At 30.6% G+C, this 20,826-nt stretch overlaps 2 protein-coding genes across 2 annotated transcripts; both read right to left on the reverse strand.

Moving 5' to 3' along the window:
* Positions 1-21: 21 nt before the first annotated feature.
* LOC124543586 (dnaJ homolog subfamily C member 21) lies at positions 22-3,806 on the reverse strand. Its single transcript, XM_047121830.1, has 7 exons — positions 3,325-3,806; positions 3,056-3,200; positions 2,795-2,942; positions 2,465-2,679; positions 2,013-2,237; positions 1,446-1,793; positions 22-702 (listed from the first exon to the last, which is right to left on the reverse strand). The coding sequence occupies exons 1-7, from the start codon at positions 3,513-3,515 to the stop codon at positions 166-168; spliced, it is 1,809 nt and encodes a 602-aa protein (XP_046977786.1). The 5' UTR covers positions 3,516-3,806; the 3' UTR covers positions 22-165.
* A 6,908-nt stretch (positions 3,807-10,714) lies between these two features.
* Positions 10,715-20,361, reverse strand: LOC124543863 (MORN repeat-containing protein 5-like). Its single transcript, XM_047122185.1, has 8 exons — positions 20,303-20,361; positions 18,512-18,605; positions 17,807-17,881; positions 16,877-17,001; positions 15,450-15,636; positions 14,656-14,823; positions 11,839-12,034; positions 10,715-10,841 (listed from the first exon to the last, which is right to left on the reverse strand). The coding sequence occupies exons 2-8, from the start codon at positions 18,541-18,543 to the stop codon at positions 10,755-10,757; spliced, it is 870 nt and encodes a 289-aa protein (XP_046978141.1). The 5' UTR covers positions 18,544-18,605; positions 20,303-20,361; the 3' UTR covers positions 10,715-10,754.
* Positions 20,362-20,826: the final 465 nt, after the last annotated feature.

The raw sequence follows: 20,826 nt of genomic DNA on the forward strand, positions 1-20,826 counted from the left end.
ATAAATAAATAAAAAACATCATAATTAGGCATACTTTATTGAGTGATCATAAATTTAATAAATAGAATGATAAAGTCACTTTACATTTTGTAAGGATTTAAAGAAAATCTTTTGATTCTCAGTGAATAATTAATACTTCTCTTCCTATCTAATTCATTGCACATTTTACCTATTACCTCTCTTACCCTTCTTTTGAGCGATGCTAGTATGAGGAAGTGGTATAGAATGACCTGTCTTTTTCAAATGGTCAAACAATTTATTCTTTGACTGGAAATCTGCTTGGCAAACAACACATCTAAGATTCAGTGCACTACTGGAATCTTCAGTTTCACTTGCTTTTGTTCGTACGGGTTTCCTTTCAACTAATTTTTTAGCCTTTATATTTCGTTGAGTTTTTGGTAAAGAGGGTCTATCCCTCGGCAATCCAACTTCACCTAAGGCATCATCCGTAGGTGTTGTGCTTGAAACTTCATATAAGTTTTCCGTTGAAGTTTGAGACTGTGATCCTTTCTTGAGATTCGCTTCTTTCTTGGCCTGAATTTGACTCTTAAGCATGTTAAACTTTTTAGCTTTCCTACTCCTTGACGGTCCTTCTATTTCATTAAAACTCATTTCATCATGACTGTCATTGCCTTCACTTTCGGGCATTGGTATGAAAGATTTTTTTTTGTTTTTCTTTTTCTTCTGACTTTTAGGTAGAGCCTATAATTTTAAAAACAGAATGTAATAAATATAAAATGTACTTGAACTTAATGTGATGGAGAAAAATAAAGAATGGTTAATTAATATCACTCATCTCACATAAATTTATGAAAATATGTTCTGTTCATATATTTGTGAAAATGGACAATAACACAATGGGAAACCAAACAGCATTTTAAAGCATGCTATAATTATATTTCAATTATTGAAGGATAAATGATTTAAAAAAATCATATAACCATTTCACTTGAAATCAATCAAAAAGAAAATAAAAAAAATAATTCAATATGACAAAACTCTTAGTGTTTGGGTTTATTGTATTGCTTTTTGCTATTATTAAAATAGTCCTTACTTAAAATTGTAGGAAGATTGGATGACTAATAGAGCCTTATAATTTTCATTTAATAGATATAAATATAATGAAAATTAAAGTATAAAAGAATATGGCTTGTAGTTGTGTGAAAAACTAGTTCATAGCAGTAGTACACCAATTAAAAATATACCAAAAAAATAGACATTGAAATTAATAAACAGTCTAAAATGACTGGCAAGAAACAAAAACTTGTTTAAAGAAGTCTTCAGAAAATTATTTATCATAGTAAAATTATATAATAGTAAATTATCATATCTTAGTTCTACAAATAATATATATGTAAAAGTATAATGTATTAAACGGTGTGCTATTTTATAAAAAGTAAGGAGTAAGCTAATTGATGTATACACATCGAAAATGTGAACCGTACCTGTATTTTGTCAGAATCGTCACTTAAAGTCTCTCGTATGTCATTGTCTTCTATGTCAGATGTTGAATTTTCCAATACATCACCTTCCTCCTCGGTCTGTCCATTAATTTTCTTTTCTTTGTTCTTATCCAAATTCTCCTGTCTTTCTTCATCTTCTTCAGCATCAGAGATATCAATGTCATCATCCATAGTCATATTGGCTACATTCTCTTTGTGTTTCTTACTATTCTCATGATTTTCAAATGAATTTATATTTTTAAATAGCTTATTACAAGCTGTACAATATAAATTTTTGATAGCTGATTTACTTTTAGCTGATGATTTTGTTGCCCTTGAAGTTTCACTTACCTGAAAATTGTAATAAATTAGAAATTTAGTTTTAATTGTTTAAACAATAAAATAGCAATAGTGTAATTGTATATAGAAACTAGCATAAGTAATTTATTATTTGTGATTAAAATATTGTAATATTTGTTTGCATGCATTCTATTATGTAAATAATCATAATAACTTATTAAAAAAATGAATTATATGTAGCGAAAAATTAATTAAAAAGTTATTAAGTACTTCTTCAGTCTTTGAACTTTCTTCATTGCTGCTTTCCATTCCTCCTTCACTAATGGTGTCATCATCTGAGGATAAACCAAATTCTTCTGCCAACAATGACTCAATTTCACTAAGTTTCTTTTGGTAATCCTCACTCTGAAGGAAAGATGACTCTCCTTCTTTCTTCTTAGCTTCTTCTATTTCCTTCTGCCTTTGAATTATTCTTTCTCTTCTAACTTGTTCTGCCTGAAAGTAATTGGAACCTTGTGTAATGTATATTATAAATTAAGAAATAGAACATTTGATTTGTGTTGAGCAGTATTTATTATTAGCTTAATAAAGCATATTAATGGGGAAATATCAATATGAAATCTAAAATTATTTTTTACTTTTACTATGGTATTTCTTAGGATATATGTCAATCAGTATCTGAAAAAGTATATCAGTTTTGTTTTAAGTAATAAGTGTTTTACCTTTTTCTTATTTTCCTCAGCCTTTTCTTGAAGCTGTTTGGTATGTTCAATAACACGTTTATCCTTCCTGCGAACAAAGCTCACTAGCCTTCGAATCTCCTCATTTCTTTCCTTGCGAGCCTTCTGTCTTATTTTATTATTTTCCTTTTCCATCAACTTGATAACTCTGCGGTTATCACCTTGGGATATTTCATATTGGTCTAACCAAACATAACCTGGAAAAAATATAAGACAATAATCAGAAATGAAATTGTGTCTTCCAGTATGTTCAGCAACAACTTAATAAAATTAACTTATTTTCTAATTTACATTAAAGAATATTATTCATACTTTTATTAGTGGAAAAGGCCATCCAATAAGCATAGAATTCATGTACATCTTCATAAGGAGTTTCTGAGTTTCCAAATTTCGGAATTTTGCTAACATCTTCTGGGTCATCCAAAAAATCTGTTTCCTCAGATACCAATTTGGAAAATACCTTTAATATAAATAATATTTCAATAATCATAATCCACAAAATATTTAAAAGTAATATGGTAAAAAATGTAATTCATGTAATTTAATTAACAAAAAAATCAAAAACACACATACCTCTGAATAAACTCCATAGAAACCTTGGGGATCATCACCAAAGCCTTTATAACAGGACGGACTAAAGTAAGGGTAAACATCAAGACTATCATCATTATAGGAACTGCCTGCACCACGCAATAATTGCTCTCGGTGGTTGTCGTACCTGGAGATTCAATTAATAAGTTTACAAATCTTAATATCTAAATCCACTATTCCAATATTTTGCATAAACAAATAAGTTAACTGACATATAATTAAATATTATTTAATAATGATTTTACAAATACCATGCTCTTTCTTGAGGGTCGGAGAGTACTTCATAGGCATTTTGCACTAATTGAAAATGCTCTTTTGCCTCTTGCAAATTATCTAAATTTTTATCGGGGTGCCACTGCAGTGCGAGACGTCGATAAGCTTTTTTTATTTCCGATGCACTTGCCTCTCGCGTTACGCACAAAACTTCGTAGTGGCACTTCATTCTTCTAACATTATAAGCTTTATTTCAGAATATTATTCAAGTGAATTGCAGTTACAATTTTCGCAAAAAATAATATAACCTGACGAGCGGCTTTTCACTTATCGTAGGAAAATCGATTAAATACAATTTTATTACGCAACTAAATAATAGGAACTTAATTGTTTGCAATAAAAAATGAGTTGATTAATTTATATTATACAAATATTATTGTGAAATAATAATGATCGATGTCCATTTACACGACTCCATGCTCCTTTTTTTCGCTCATAACATCTGTGTTGGTATATTTTAGAAGGAAAATTACCCCTGATTGAAATTGTCAAATATACACATGTCACTAATTTGAAAGCAATAATGTGTTAAAATTAAAAATAATATTGGCTCCAAAAAAAAATAAAGTTCCAAACTAATCGTTGCTGTGATTCGTATTAAAATTAGACGAAAAATCTGTTATTATTTAATTGCTATTTGACAAACGTGTCAGTTTTTATACATTTTGGGAAAAAAGAAATATTATGGTAACATTGTAACGTCAAACAACTGTTTCCGGTTTACGTTTGGTTAATGCTAGTACAAAAATAATCAATCAAGGGTAATCTATTACATATGTTATTATACTGTTATTATTTTAAATTAAATCTGTTTGATATCATATTCCTAGCAAAGATTTAAATCGTTAGATGCGCCCTCACCTTCAAAAACTGTGGAATATTTTTTAAAATGCGTGTGTTGACAAGTCGCTTACGCGCTCACACAGATGCATGCGAAATACGGTCAACAAATTCATCAAATTGTAAAATGTAAGAAATTAGGTTGTTTTAATTATTTTTAATAATTGCAAAAAATAATACACGTTATTCATAATAAATTTTAATTTTAATAAAAAAAAATATTATTGTATTATAATAAAATTTTAACAAAAAGAAATTAAAAGTTTTTTAAATATTATATTAAAAAAAATGTTTTAAATTGTAATATTTTTGTAATATTAGTTCGTCAAAGTATACACCAGTAGACACCGACTCCAAATATAACAATAATTATAACTACATGATATAATCGTTAATCGACTTTTAAGTAGTCTAATATTTTTCATTTCATTTAACTTAGGAAGACTCTAAAAAATATGTTGAATACGCACTTATTTTTATTACTTTTTCGTGCATTTTCATTTGTTTTAAAATAGTGTTTTGTTTGAAGTCGGTTTTTCTTTTTGTTAAAATTTTATTTATTTTTTGATTTTAAGTGAAGCTGATGTTGACTAACTAATTTTTTTTAATATGGATAGATTAAGCGTTCCGTTTATATGAGTCAGAAACTACTTCGAGGACAATTTCAAAGGAAACTTGCGAATAAAGCAAAAATAGACATTCGAAAATGCGGATTTAATACGTCACGCGGCGTAAACTACAAGGATCCCTCGAAAGAGCTGTAATCGAACTCAGCAAAAAAACTTTGAAAAAGACCAACTATATTTAGTACATCATATGACATCACATCACATACACAAAATTTGATTAAAGATAGTAAGAAATTCTGCCCCATATCGCACCCTAACTGCGAGCCGTATAGGAGTTCCATCACTACATAGTATAAAACAAAGTCGCTTTCTCTGTCCCTATATCTTTAAATCTACGCAACGGATTTTGATGCGGTTTTTTTTAAAAGATAGTGTGATTCAAGGGGAAGGTTTTTGTATATAATACATGAACAATATAGTAAAGAAACACTGATAATTTTAAAAGTTTGCGATGTGATGTCGTGAATAAACAAATTCTGTAGTATATTTAGTATCAGTATTGCACCCGTGCGAAGCCGGGGTGGGTAGCTAGTTGATTATAATATTCGACTATGATAATTACATAAACATAACCACATTGCGGAAGGTGACTCAAATATCCAAATAACCTATAAATAAAAGATTCGACCGAGTATCGCTAACGTGCTCCTCAGAATTGTTCCGTTCCCTTCCGTTCCGTTACTTTGTCATGGATCCTGTGCTCAGAACCTTACCAAACTTTCACCAAATTACCTTTGTAGTATATATTTTATAATAAAAAAAGAATTATCAAAATTGGTTAACGTGATTTTCAGTTATTCACCTATTTGTCGCGCATATACATAATGCAAATTTAAGACTTATGTCGTTTTCACATGGATACCATCATCGGAAAAAAAAATAAAAAAATGGGACCCCACGGGAAGCACTACCTTTCAAACAAAAAAAAAATTATCAAAATCGGTCCATCCAGTGAAAAGTTATGAGGTAACAAACATAAAAAAAAAAAAAAAAAATACAGACGAATTGATAACCTCCTCCTTTTGGAAGTCGGTTGAAAAATATTATTATATTTTTTTTTGTTATTACATACACGTTATTACATAATATTTATTCTCCACGTAAAATCAATTTATTATACTTTTGCCTGTTTGTTCTCTGAACATGTTTATGAATATGATGAAGGCGTACATCAGCGTAGCATTTAATTACGAACTTAATTGTATTTTATGGATCCAAGTTGTTGTTTGTTCTAGGCAGGACAAACTCGACTAAATTTCGTAGATAACCACGCTTCATCTCCCTGGTCTCGCTGTATTACCTTTATCCACTATTCTTTCCAACGTGTGTCTTGCGGAAATCTAAATAATAAAAACGTAATTTAAGAAAGGTATTTTCAATTATTTAAATTTTATTCCAGCACCAGATTAGATTTCTAAGAGCAAAAATATACTTTGACGAACTAATATTACAAAAATATTACAATTTAAAACATTTTTTTTAATATAATATTTAAAAAACATAATATGCCGACGCTACCACAGGATTGCCGCTGTTAATGTCCATTTATAGATGATCCCTTTCCAAACCACTTCCGTAGTACTTCCGTGTATCTAGTTATATTAGTTAATAGAATGGTACTGAGACATTAGTTGCATCTCTGTTAATTACATAAATTATGCCATACTACTTTCTCTGTCGCACAATTTCTTTCATTTCGTGGTCTTTACAGACATCGGAATAAAATAAATTCAATATTAAAATAAATATAAATAGTTATGAGTGAAATGTTTCACCCTGGGCTTTATTAGTATTTCTTGAGTTGTGATTGCACTTTCGAAAGGCACATGACGGCATTTTGCGATTTTTTTATGGATTATAATTAGCGCATTAATTACAATGGATGACGTCTGACTGTCACTGCGTATAAATGAACACTGGTAGCGAATGAGTAAGCTCACTCATTTGAGGATTGACACATTTTATAGCGGTTATACTATGGCAGGGGCGCATCTAACGATTTAAATCTTTGATTCCTAGTCGGTATTTTGTAGTTCTAGGGCTAAAATTATATTAAATGATAACAAAAGTAAGGAGTGTCACGATGAGATATGACATTTATGACTTTAAAACTATTAATTCAATATATTTATTTTATTTTTAAAATTAGAAATTATTTTATTATTGCTCAGTGGATGAGCTCGAGGATACAGTCATATTATAATAACTCAGTTCTAATAATAATATGTTACGTTGACGTATAATCCACTTGATGTGATTTTAAAATGGCCGACACATAAAGCAGCTTAAGGTCCTGACAAAAATCGTCATGATTAATGCGAGAAAAATTTTTAGCAGTACCAAAACTTTAACGTGAGTGTACACTAACATATAATTTTTCAAAATTCTTTGCCTAAAGGGCTTAAATATTTACAAAAACTCACTTTTTTTAATAACATTATGTAAAAAGAGACTACATAATTTATAATATTTACTAAACAATTGGAATTTAATATTAAATCACACATTAATTGAAGCAGTTAATAAAGTAAACATAATAAGATGTAACCTTTCTATAATTTTCAATTTATATATAATAGGTTGGGGAAAAAGTTTATTCGTATTTTATATGAAAATTCAAAAAGTTTTTTTTTATAGTTTCTTTACATTTGACTAAAGTATGTAGGTGCCATTTTGTTCCATAACTTTTTGCCATCTTGTTGGTAGTGACATGATCCCATTGCTGTAAAAATTTTGGGGCTTCTGATCGAAAAACTGCGACAAGTGGTTTTGGCAGTCCTCTCGTGATGTTAACATGACACTGCCTAAGGAATTCTGCAGAGACCGAAACAGATAAAAATCTGAAGGTGCAAGGTCAGGACTATACGGCGGATGTATTAATACCTCCCAGCCAAACTCTCGTAATTTTTGTTGTGTGGCTAAAGATGTGTGAGGTCTGGCTTTGTCATGGTGAAAAACCACACCCCTTCTGTTGATCAATTCTGGCCGCTTTCTCCCAATTTCTTGCTTCAATCTCATCAATTGTTCGCAATACAGTTCTGAATCGATGGTCCTGCCGGGCGATAATAGCTCATAATGAATGATGCCCTGCCAATCCCACCATACACACAGCATTACCTTGTTGCGAGTTAATCCGGGTGTTGCCACAGTCTGTGAAGCTTGACCGGCCTTTGACCACGATCTTTTTCGCACGTTCTTGTCGTATGTGATCCACTTTTCATCACCAGTTATCAGCTTCTTCAAAAATGGTTCGGTTTCATTACGTCGTAATTAAGAATCACAAATGAGTACACGGTTCATTAGGTTTCTTTCAGTGAGTTCATGAGGCACCCATATATCGAGCTTTTTTGTGTACCCAGCTTTATTCAAATGAGTCAAAACCGTTTTGTGGTCAATTGCCAGTTCTTCAGCTACATCGTAACTACTAATATGCCGATCTTGCTCCACTTTTTCAAAAATGGCATCAAGTTTGTCCGTAACAGGGCTACCAGAGCGAGATGCATCTTTGACATCAAAATTTCCGGCTTGAAAACGCTTAAACCAAACTTGCGCTACTCTCACAGATACTGCATTAGGTCCATAAACATCACAATTTTTTTTCGCGGCTTGAGTTGCATTTTTACCTTTTTTATAGTAAAATTTTAAAATGTATCGAATTTCTTCTTTAGATTCACTCATTTTAACAACAACAAAAACAAATGAAAATCACACAAATTCCTAATTTGAATTTGGAAGTGCCTTCTTTAAAATTAAAACTTTTTAATGATACCAAAACCAGCCAGATACAAATGGTATAGCCAAAGAGATTTTATTACAAGTTCATACATACTATATGCGAAAAGACTTTTTCCCCAACCTAATATATCAATTTTTGAAGTTTTGGTGCAAAAAGAAAAATAAATACACCATTAAAATGTGTTTTTATTAAAAGTAAAATAATTATTAGTTGCAGAATATGTGTTGTCGCGACTAGTTTTGAAATGATTTTTCCAATTCATTTATTTTTTTTTCTTTAATTTTCACTGGGCTTTTTTATTACTTTATTTATTTAAATTAACGCATACCCATTGCACAGTAGCACGCCGTTTAAATACAAAAATGATGTAACAGAAAGAACTAAATTTACTTTAATCTCAGCCCTTAAAATAGAAAGATAAAAATATTAGTTTTTAATCTAATTAGTAGTTCAACAAGACCATCAATTTAATAATGATAATAAAAATAATAATATAAAAATATGCTTTTCCAACATCGAAGAGTTTTGAGTCTAATTAGATAATGTGACTATACAATTGAATTGTAGATATTTCAACTAAATACGATGAACATAATTTTTCTTGCAACAGAGTTAAGATAGAAAACATATTTTAATCGAATGTGTTTACGAACTTTCGGGTCAATGTAGTCAGCTGAGCAGAACCCTTGTTACAAGTCAACCCTAAGTGCCTAAAAAGGACCTTTGTAGGGAAATTACGACACACATACGATACCGATACGACATGGGAACCTTTAAGAAAAGAGCCTACTCCTTTCTTAAAGGCCGGCAACGCACCTGCAAGCCTCCTGGTGTTGCAGATGTCCATGGGCGGTGGTAGTCACTTTCCATCAGGTGAGCCTCCTGCTCGTTTGCCACCTATGCCATAAAAAAAATGCGTTATTTGAGAATCTATATCACTAAAAGCCACTGCGGCCAGATTGGAGAGGCGGGATCGTTTTCTTATCATCTTTTTCTCACGTACCATTCTCCACTAGATCGAAGACTAGTAAAATGGTGGCCCAGTCCGCACCAGTGAGAGCAGTAGGTATGTCACGGTAGCACTTAAGGCGGTACAAAAGAATTCTTATTATTATATTAGTATTACACAATTTTGAGTCAGCTGTTGACCGTTGCAGTCAGCAGTCGTCCCGTCAGCAGCCCATCATGAGTGTAAAATTAAATGTTCAGTAAAATTTGCGTGTCTGCTCTGTTAATTATTGAGGAGTTTGTTAATCTGGAGCAAACCTTGAGTACAGGGGCAGTGATGTCCACTTATGACCCTTATGATAGTCTGCCTATTCATATTACATAAAAAATCGTATCGAACAATCTGTTCTATATTCTGTATAGGCTTTACTAGGCAAAATATTGTGGCACTATCATTCAGCCTATCTGATATGCTAAATTTTTTTACTTATTTTCAGGAAACATACAATATATCAAAAGAAAAAAAAAAGATTTTAACAGATATTTTAAAATTTCCATAATTTATAATATAAATGTATATTGTGTTCTGTTCTATATCTATGCTGGCTAGAATGAGGTATTAGTTCAGCAAACAGCACAAAAGACACTAATATTATCCATGCGCCTTTAAAATTGGAATGTTTGTTATTTGCGCATTTATGTTTCATGTTTTTCGGTAGAATATTTATAATATAGTCATACAAGAACTACCCTCTTCTCAAACAGGACCGAGCGGAATCACATAAATACGGCAGAACGCTTAGTAACGGTTTAATGTTCGGTTGACTGTCGGTCGATTAGGTTCGAGGCTGTTTGTATCGGTCGTGGTATTTACTGTTCTTACATAAATACATACTAATTAACCGTCTATGTATTGAAATATTCTTGTAACCGATAAAAATTATGTAGTGATGGTAATTGTTTTCAGTTATAAATAAATAAAGATCCGTAAAGTATAGTTTAGTCATTCGTGTTACATTTTTTTTTAATTTAATTAATCTTAGTATTTGTTAGAATAGAAAATAATATGGCAATTTAGAAAATAATTTAACAATAGAATATTTCTATCACGTCGTCTCCAACAGAGGTATAAGGGTCATACATATTATATTATTACATTTAAGGTTACTGGTTTTTAGTTGTTTACCTCATTGAATAAAAATAAATAAAAATAAAGCGGTTTTTAATAAATAATACATTATATTGAAAAATCATATTATATCGGAGCATGAAATTTGATAAGGGGCCGTTGGTTCCATCTCGAGGAAGATTTCCTCCAAAAAATACTATCTCTTCCGTCAACCTGTGGAATCGTTGTACAAAAATTGTTAGAAATAAACTATTTAAATTATTTTGTTACATATACTGAAAATAAAAGTTAGTTATGACGTTTAATAATATTCTATGCTTTATTTATAAAATAAACTAAAATGCAACTTAAAACTCAGTGGTCCCAAGAGAAAAATTAGTCAATAACATTTTTTTCAGTAGAAACGAAACTAAATATGTGAACTTAATTAGATATCAATTTCTTATCCTAATAATGACAGCAATAATTAAATATTATTTTAAATTTATAAAGTATTTTAATCGGAGCTGCATGATGATTCAGACTCATCTTTTTCTAAGTTTTTAAATGTCACCTCCTGCAGAGATAATTAAACTTATTACATGATTTTTTCTTATCAAATATGTATAACATTACATGTTTGTTTTAAGCTTATAGTTTCTTAGATTATGTTGCTCAAAGACAAGTTAGTGATTACAAGTATGGCAGAGTTTTAGCCAACACAAGCAGTTTTACTTACGATGTTTTCATTCGTCGCCAAGCACTAAATTAATTAATGTAGTGTAGGTATATCGAAGCTATATCGACCCTTAAGCAATAAAATTTTATGAATATTAAATTATATTATATTTATGAATATTAACATTAAGTATAAGAAAGCTGTGCTCAACTTATATGGTGGTGATAACCAACCATTAATCCGTAATTACAGTCCCCGTGGATTGTATATGGGTGATATTTTAATATCAAATGTCAAAGTTTTTATCAAATCTAGTTTTCATTATATCAGAATCAAAAACAAAGTGTGAGTTATATAAAATATGGCTTATCCTATGCGTAAGAATCCTTAAAAATATAAAGATATCCCCAAAAATCCCCTATCCCCAATAAATATAATATATCCCTAAAATAGACGGCTAAAGCTGATCGTGTGAAAGACTATTGTAATTTCGTGGTAATATCATATAGTATGTTTAGATAATGTAATATTAAAAGTATATAATTTTCTTACAATTTCGGGCTCCAGTTCATTTGCCGGCTGCGCGGATTGTGTAGCCCGAGATGTAGACGCCGGTGGTGGAGGATTGGGAAGGTTTATTTGCGGTTCGAGCCACTCTTCGTAAAGATCTTTTCGAGGTCCAAGGGGTAGATCTGGTGATGTACGGCAGTTCTCGATTATCCATTTCTGTTCGCGCACAGATGGAGATCTGATAACATAAAATAAAGTTATTTACACCATTTTTATTTGTAAAATATTCTATTAAAATTGACTATAGCAATGTGTCTACTGCTGCTCTTACCGCTGTCTGTCCCTATGTATGTATGTAAATTTTTAGGTTTTTTATAGATAGATCGATTTAAGAAGAAGGTTTATATGTATAATACATGTACTAGAGAAACATAAGTAATATACAACAACATAACAATAATTTTAATTTCTAAAGTGATGGTCAAATGGTTCAGATTTTTTTCCAAACAAGACGCGACTCCTGAATCAGTATTAAGCAAAAATTTACAAAAAGTAACTCTCCTTTCAGGCACCTCTTCCTTAGGATAATGATAAGGAAAGGATCCTGCATTATTCACTATATAACATGCTGTGTGTGCTGTGCTCCGTGAGAGAGTTAGTCGGATTCGCTTATTAATACTTTATTTAGGCTATACTACACAAAATATCTTAATTATAACTTAACTATTGAACTATATTATGTAAGTCAGTTAAGTAAGTAAGGTTTTTTTCATTGGATATTATTTTTGGTTGATTTCGTGGGAATTTTATAGAGCGAACTTTAGTACGAATTCGTTCATGTTCGATTACGATTTTCCACCAACGTCCTTTATGATCATTTTATTTCGGTTGCTTTGAAATAAATTCCCTCTATTTATATATTTTTGGAAAGCCTACTGGCTGAAAACTGGCATGTTTTTAAAAAAAATCGGCAGACCTAATTATTTTTATTCTTAAGGTAGTTTTGAGAAAAAAAAATTAAAATAATTTCGTATTTAGTCTCGCATTTTTAAATTTGGTTTGATAATTATTATTTGAACATTGACAAATATCCAGAGTTTAATCGTTTTTATAAAACAGAAGGAGAAAAAATGATTTTAGTTGATATTTTTTTTTTAAATAATTTTTGAAGTTGCATTATTGACAAATTTTTAAAAAAGCTAAAAAACGTGATAATTCAAAAATTTTTAATTTTTGCACTATGCATATGGGGGTTTAAATTATTGCAAAATAGTCACCCCTATCACCTCCTAACGCATACACGTCGAATTACCAATAACCCTATATATGTTTTTACCTCTGCAGATTTATAAAAACCAAACATTTTCAAAAAAAAAAAAAAAATATCTATTACATTAATCAAAGATTAAATGTAGATGACCAAAAAGCGTGGAGCTATCACTTGTTGACTCCCTGGAGTGATAGCCTGGAGTAAACAAGTATTATTAAGAATAACTACTGACTTTGTTGTCGGTTATTCTCATTAGAATCTAGACTAAATATGGTTTTGTGAAATGACGATTCAAAAGTGCTTGTAAAAGGCTACTTGAATAAACTATATTTAGATTTTAACAACTAAGCACTGTAATATTTTGTTATATTTCTTGAAAGTTCTTAAATCGTTTACCGTTATCCGATCTCGACGTTCGATGAATTTATGATTTAAAATTCTGGATGAGAAACTCAGGATAAATCTAAAATTAAATTTCAAGCGAAACGTTTTGGATTATTTAAGCAGGAAATCGATTTACCAGCTTGTGTATATTCAACTCGTATTTTATGGTTCCTTCAGCGAGTTGCTTTTTAGAGCAATTGCTTGTGCATTATCAGTTCTTCTGATATTATACGGATACATATCATACTTGCATTACCTTTATTACATATTTCGGTTAATTTAAAAGTATATCTTTCCCTCGCTTTTTGTAGATTAGGACTTGTACCGTTAAATAACGTAGTCTTGACTAACGCTAAAATGGCGTTATTAAAAGTTAATTAGTCTGCATTAAAGTTCGCTTTGTACTTTTATCTGTCGTATATTGAGTCCGGGAGGGAGGCGATGGAGAGGGTGTTGAATTTTATAAAGTGCTTTGTAATAAAGCACAGTATATTCTTCTTATTTTACTTCCCAATGTATATTCCATTTCGAATATTTATACGATAAAAAAGCCGAGTAAATTATATTAAGTTTAGTTTTTTAATTTTGGTCATCTTTTAGCACAAGACGAGTGATAAACATCCCGTAACACATATAAATTCCCATAACAAGGTCTTGGATTATAGCCCATTTGGTTTAAATCCATGTGCTTAAATTATATTGCCTTCGTGTTTATAATTTAAAAATACAAATGATTTTTTTTAGATAAAATGAGTAAAATGTGTGTAGGTATATATTTTAATAAAAACATTTATTTACACTAGCTCATGTCCAATCCCCCAGATTCATGAAAATGAAGTTAATCAATCAGCCAGTCAATTATCAGCGATCACGATACGATTGACTGATTTATAAATAAAGATCGCTTGACGTGAATCGGTGTGATAGTTCAGATTTTCGCAGCGAAAATTTTAATTTATTTGCACCATACTGTTATAGTGAAAATTTTCAATGATAACATTTTCAAAATAAAATATTTTTATTACATTTTAGTGCGAAAATTCCTTTCAATTATTTCGTATTGTTGCTATGTTAAATTAATAAACATCTATAGTTTCGATCATAAGGTGTGCATTTTAAAATAATTTCAGTGGCATGTGCATCAAGAGATTAAATAGATTTTGTACAAAAATTAAGTTCGTAGTTAGTGTTATCCTTCATTTTACCTTATTATAGCGTTTAAATCTTCTACTTTGTATACAACTTTGGTCTTAGGGTCATAAAAGCCATCTCCAGTGTCATAATAGCCAGGTGGTACTGGTCGCGAAGGCTGATCTGCTGTCAAATACGATTCACCAGCTGGTTTTAAACCATTGTCATATTCTATAGTGTACCTAGAACGAAGAAAATAAATCTCTTAGATATGCTTAAATCGAGGTGACTATTTTAAAAAAGAGAGGGATAGGATATTTGATATACTTCAAAATGTTGTAGTGAGTAAGTATACGAAATAACAAAACAAATGTTGTTGCAATTATAATCAAAAACATTACTTTCAATAAAATTAATTGGTTTTCCACTGCACCTTATTAAATATGAGACGAAATAAGCTGAACTAGGTAGCAGTATTTGTTCTTAAGATACGTACAAACAATACTTAAATAGAATCCTCTGTAACAACTTGGAAATAGTAAGTTATTCGTGTTTTTCTGCACACAAATCAAATAATATAATAACAATATACTTTTGGGTGTGCCAAATACAGTTTTTTAAAAAAGAGCTCTTTATTCTTCACCGATTGGCAAAGCACAAATTACTTACATAATAGCCGACACGAGAGCTATAGACTGTGCCAAGTTTTCACCATTTACCGAAACTTTTGGAAAAATAAGAATTAATGTTTGCTCTGTTTGTATACAAAATATATTTTTTAAAAATTAACTTATACCAAAAACTAAATGAGATTTATGGAGCGGTATCAAAATCTTAATTATTAAAGCAAATAATATCTTTGGCTAACCTCCTATCTGGCATTCTACAATATTTCCAATCAATTTCGTTGTACTCCAAGCCATCAGCAAAGATGAGTTTGCGTTCAGTCAACTGACCTTTGTTCCACGTGCCACGAAGGATATCACCACTTGGATATATTAATTGTCCCTCACCATGGAACATCCCATCATCGAATTCCCCTTCGTACACAACATCTGGTAAAAATAAAATCCTATTATAAATTTACATAAAATGGCTGAACTAACGTTCTGTGAAAACGGTCAAATAGTTTATTGCGAACATGAACATATTTTTAATTTAATATGTGTTTATATATTGAGTCGAGATGGCCCAGTGGTTCGAACGCGTGCATCTTAACCGATGATTGCGGGTTCAAACCCAGGCAAGAACCGCTGATTCATGTGCTTAATTTGTCTTTATAATTCATCTCGTGCTCAGCGGTGAAGGAAAACATCGTGAGGAAACCTGCATGTGACAAATTTCATAGAAATTCTGTCACATGTGTATTCCACCAACCCGCATTGGAACAGCGTGGTGGAATATGTTCCAAACCTTCTCCTCAAAGGGAGGCCTAAAGGCCTCCTCTCCTAGCCCAGCAGTGGGAATTTACAGGCTGTTGTTGTTGTTGTTGTATGTGTTTATAACTTTTATAGGGCTCGACAGTTAAGGCAATGTATAAAGCAACCCCCGCATTGGAAATAGCTGTGGAGGAAAAGGTCTCAAAAAATCTCCTTACGAGCAAATGAGAGTTTTCTATAACAAAGGTTTATTCGTATAATTTTTACGATTCCTCGTATAATTTGAACGACATATTATTGTAACGGAAGTATATAATAGTATATTCAGTCTAATTTGAATACAATCTTCTCTAATAGCAGCAAATAAGATATGCAACGTAAACCTAATATCGTATATCTCTGCTTGAGCACCGTTGGGCTAACAAGTACGGTCAAATTTCCTAAGCTTAACAAGGTACTCCTAAGGAAATGATCCTTGTAGTGAGGTTTACCTCTAACATACAGCCAGAGTAACCTTATTATACTAACTACTAATATATGTAGGGGATGTTAAGCTAAATTGGCTACAAATAAAGTACTCTGTATAGTATTAACACTAATTACAGTAAAAGTTTTACTAGTATTCGCAACTTCGCAAGTGTAGAACATACAAATTGTTATCCAAGTAAAATTCATACAATTGTAAGAACTATTTTGTTAATCACTCATACACACACAAATCCTCGCGCATCGAAAGTCTATATCTGTACATTTTCTAAAATAGTTTTTTTAGTCCTTTGATAATATTTTAATGTAAAGGATGAAATAGTTTAACGTTTTGGTGTCTTATATATTTTTTAAGTTGAATATATTCAACATGTACAATAGCTTCATACTGTAAATATAAGTTGGTTTTGTTAAATGAAACTCTACCAACCATTTAGAAACTTGTATACCCCATAGCCGCTCATTCCCAACATGTCCCACGTGCCTTCGTACTGGGAGCCGGTGGGAAACTTCTTCGTTGATCGAAGGACACGGGGGATATCCAATGATATGGTTCTGTGGATACGAATACTCTCAAAGGAATTCTGTAAATAATCTAAGTGTGACACTTGAATAGATTTCGTTTATTTTATAAACCATTTTTTATTTGTGTTTTTTTTTTAATTCATATTACGATGACAGACATGGCCATGAGCCATGTAATACTGGACATTTATCGGTGTACAGCAATGAGCATTTAAAGAAGAGCCAATTTATTTACTATGACATATAAGATATTATGACCCTCGTACCTCTCATTATACTGGAACATTTACCCTTAGAACTTGTAAACAGCAATATAAAGTTAATAATTTGTATTGTACAACGTATAAATGATACACTGTACCCTGGGGACTGACATTAAAATACTGCTACATTATAATAACAAAATGCGTATCCGATGTATTTTTGTATTCTGGCTTGTTTTTGTGAGTTCTGAATACACTTTAATTATATAATTATTTTAAAGAGATAATTTGAAATTGTTTATGGATATATCTTGTATAAAATAATACATAAAAACTTCTTAAGAAAACAGGGCGTAGCGTACGAACAACTCTAGAACTACGATTAGGTATTTTTTGATTAGGACGTGTCTCAAAGTAATTTTTAATGGAGATAATTTTGTCAAAAATATTGAAATTGTTTATGGATATATCTTGTATAAAATAATACATAAAAACTTCTTAAGAAAACAGGGCGTAGCGTACGAACAACTCTAGAACTACGATTAGGTATTTTTTGATTAGGACGTGTCTCAAAGTAATTTTTAATGGAGATAATTTTGTCAAAAATATTAATATCACTTTTTTGAGCTAACTTGCATTCCACGTTGTGAGATTCCGAAAACTTTCTCATCAAATCTTCCCATTGCGACACGCGTTTTGAACCAGGTCTGTAATTAAGTTTTTATATTATGTACATTAATATTTATTACTTTGAAGTAAACCTGATAAATTTAAATGGCTGTAATACGTTTTTATGTAGTTAAAAAAAAACTTGAGATATTTATAATTGAGCCTTTATTTCATTCATTTGGGACTTGCGTTATGTGTTTTATAGCACTGCAAAAAAGTATTTGGCAGATTTTTAGTCGGTCGCCAGTCTGTCGCAAGCTCTCCTTTTGTTAGGGGTTGTTAGTTCTTAGTATCCTAAGTCTTGGGCTAAGTTATAGTGTTGACGAGTACACTAAACAAGCAATACAATCCCTTAATCGGCTCTCACAGCACTTAAGTAAGAAGAGACGGATCGTTATTATTCGATCCTTGGATAATTCGTGTGGATAATCGAAAGTTTGGCAAATCATAAAATTTCGTATTATCATAATTACCTTTTGTCTAATGTTCATCCTGTGTGCAAAGTTATAAAAAAAATGTTTTTTTTTTAAATTTAATAATGATTTTTATGTAATATTGTGCGTAACAATCAGATCAGAATTTAAGAGTCGATGAACAGAGTAGTCTGTGTATGTTTATGTCAAATATGTATATGTACTTAGATATAAAATAAGTAACAGGAAACTTACTCGTCACTATCTCTTGGTTTATTTATTGACATCACTCTTCAAGTGTTTGGATAAATGGTGAGGAATGAAACAAAAAGTCCTCAGAAAAAAAGTTCTGTGTAATAAGAGCTGTTTTAATCATAATGAAAATTAACTTATTTAACAAAATAATAAAGAGAGATTAAACATCATAAGGGTGTTAGTTACTAATCAGGTTCGGATAAAAATTGAGACATTATATACCCTATATACAACGTATTTATAATTATTTTACGACCGATCATCGTTTTTACTTATTTAAAAAAATACTATTATACCTAATTGCAAACTTGAAAAAAAAACTCACTATATGTTTATTTTTAAATAAAATGGGGTACAATATTATACATACGATATACATATAAAACTATTTAATCAATATTGTGGTTAGAGCAATATTATTAGTACATTTAGTGACACTGTATTTTTTGTTTTTATTCTAACTTCGCGATTTTTTTTTATTCTGCAAAATAGTAAATAATATAGCTGGTTCAAAATAAGAAATAATTATCTTTATAATATGAAAACAACTTTAAAGGTCTTAATATAAATTGTATCTTTAGATCTATAATGTTTATTAGAAAATAATTTTGTTAAAAAAATTAACTTTACTTTATTAGCATGTTTTTGTTTGCAATAATTGTAGTAAGCAATACAATAAATTTATTTGCAAGTTAAAATAAAAAAATCAAGTACTAATTATTTTATAAACTTTATTAAGTTTTAATATTTTTTTCTGTACTTACACATAGTATTTACAACTACTAAATCTATTGCTATCAATTAAACTAACAAAAGTATAGAACGTGTTCCGACATACTAAACACCTAAAGCCTTACGGGAATTTTAACATATAGGAGAAATGCATGTTATTGTTCGTCGTATTAGTATTCATGGCATTTATTCTTCGGTCATGGTCAAACAGTGCATGCATTATTTATATAGAAAGAGTGAAATTTCGCTTATGAATACGTCGCTTAACTTTTATTTATGACTGCATCGTCTAAAATCCGCTTCAAGAATGTGAGAATAAATAGCTGAGAATCAATTGTCTAGTATAGGATCCGGCATCATGTATAAGCATACCTTATGGTAGATATGTTTTTATCAAAATTAAAAATAAATATTCCTTTTTATACGAACAATTCTTATTTGCACGAACAATTATATTATCGATAATGACTACGTATTCAATTACTATTTAAAATTATTCATTGTATGTACCATTTATTTAGATTTATTTTATTCAAAAATTAGGTGTAACTTTCGTTTACCATTGAAACGACACAACACGTTTATGGTAGGTACTAATGAAGTAGAGCTGGATGTTAGATCGTAAAATCTTAATTCACCGACTTTTCATGTCATTATAATAAGTAAATATCGAAGCATGATTGTATAACAATTACTAGTTTTCTTTTATTAATTATCTTTATAAGATTATTATTATTATATATTAATGTTTAGGTCTAGTGGCTGGGTATAAGACAACAGATCCAAAGGTTCTTCTGTCGAAAAACTTTCAGTAATAGTCCGCAGTCTGGAAGTAGAAAGTGTGTACATTCCAGTACCTCGGAGAGCTCCTATTGGTCATGTGCCTGAATTGTTTTCGGTCGTATCGAATGATCCATCACATCACATTATGAGACATAGAGAGTACATTTGTGATAGCGCATAAATTAGTACACTATAATACGACCTGTATAATTATCTAGTATCGCTTGAGATCGGCCAGGAGGACTAAGTACATATAATATTTTATGAAATACTTACATTATTTTATCCAAATATTAAATAATTAACAAAAATGTTATGTATTTTGGAATGTCACAAAAAATATTTGACATGACAAATTATGTCATTTGGATCAAAAGTATTTTTTAAATAAAAGACAATTACTGGCTGTTTTATTGGCGTAAGTTTTAAGTTATGTATAATTATATTTAAAAATATTACACTTATACGTCTTGTGGTAACAAATTAAGATTTCATATAGCAGAGCTTAGATAATTCTTTGAAGTGTCGAACTACAAAAGAATTGAATAAGTAGGCCAACTTTATTATCTTGGTGAGTGCGATAGCTACGTTTAATGTTCGTTAAACGCCATACTATTTTGCTAGTGTGCGTGTAGTTAGTGGCTAATAGTTAGCTACTATTTGTTTCAACGCGGTCTCAGCTTTGACCGTCTATTAAGGCATAAATAACCAAAGCAGACTAGCTATTCTGAAACTTGAAACTAACCGCAAGACAATCGTGGAAAGTCAGAAATAGTTATATGTGATATTTAATATAATAT

The sequence above is a fragment of the Vanessa cardui genome, chromosome 3 (genome assembly GCF_905220365.1).
Source record: "Vanessa cardui chromosome 3, ilVanCard2.1, whole genome shotgun sequence".
NCBI lineage: Eukaryota > Metazoa > Arthropoda > Insecta > Lepidoptera > Nymphalidae > Vanessa > Vanessa cardui.

Excerpts from the sequence above, each read along its gene's own strand:
- LOC124543586 (XM_047121830.1), bottom strand. The coding sequence starts at position 3,515 with ATGAAGTGCCACTACGAAGTTTTGTGCGTAACGCGAGAGGCAAGTGCA. Across the intron at positions 2,943-3,055 it reads TCTATGGAGTTTATTCAGAG|GTATTTTCCAAATTGGTATC; the intron begins GTATGTGTGTTT and ends TTTATATTAAAG. Across the intron at positions 2,680-2,794 it reads GGCCTTTTCCACTAATAAAA|GTTATGTTTGGTTAGACCAA; the intron begins GTATGAATAATA and ends TATTTTTTCCAG.
- LOC124543863 (XM_047122185.1), bottom strand. The coding sequence starts at position 18,543 with ATGTCAATAAATAAACCAAGAGATAGTGACGA. Across the intron at positions 17,002-17,806 it reads TCTCACAACGTGGAATGCAA|AACCATATCATTGGATATCC; the intron begins GTTAGCTCAAAA and ends TCGTATCCACAG. Across the intron at positions 10,842-11,838 it reads ATGAACTGGAGCCCGAAATT|GTTGACGGAAGAGATAGTAT; the intron begins GTAAGAAAATTA and ends ACGATTCCACAG.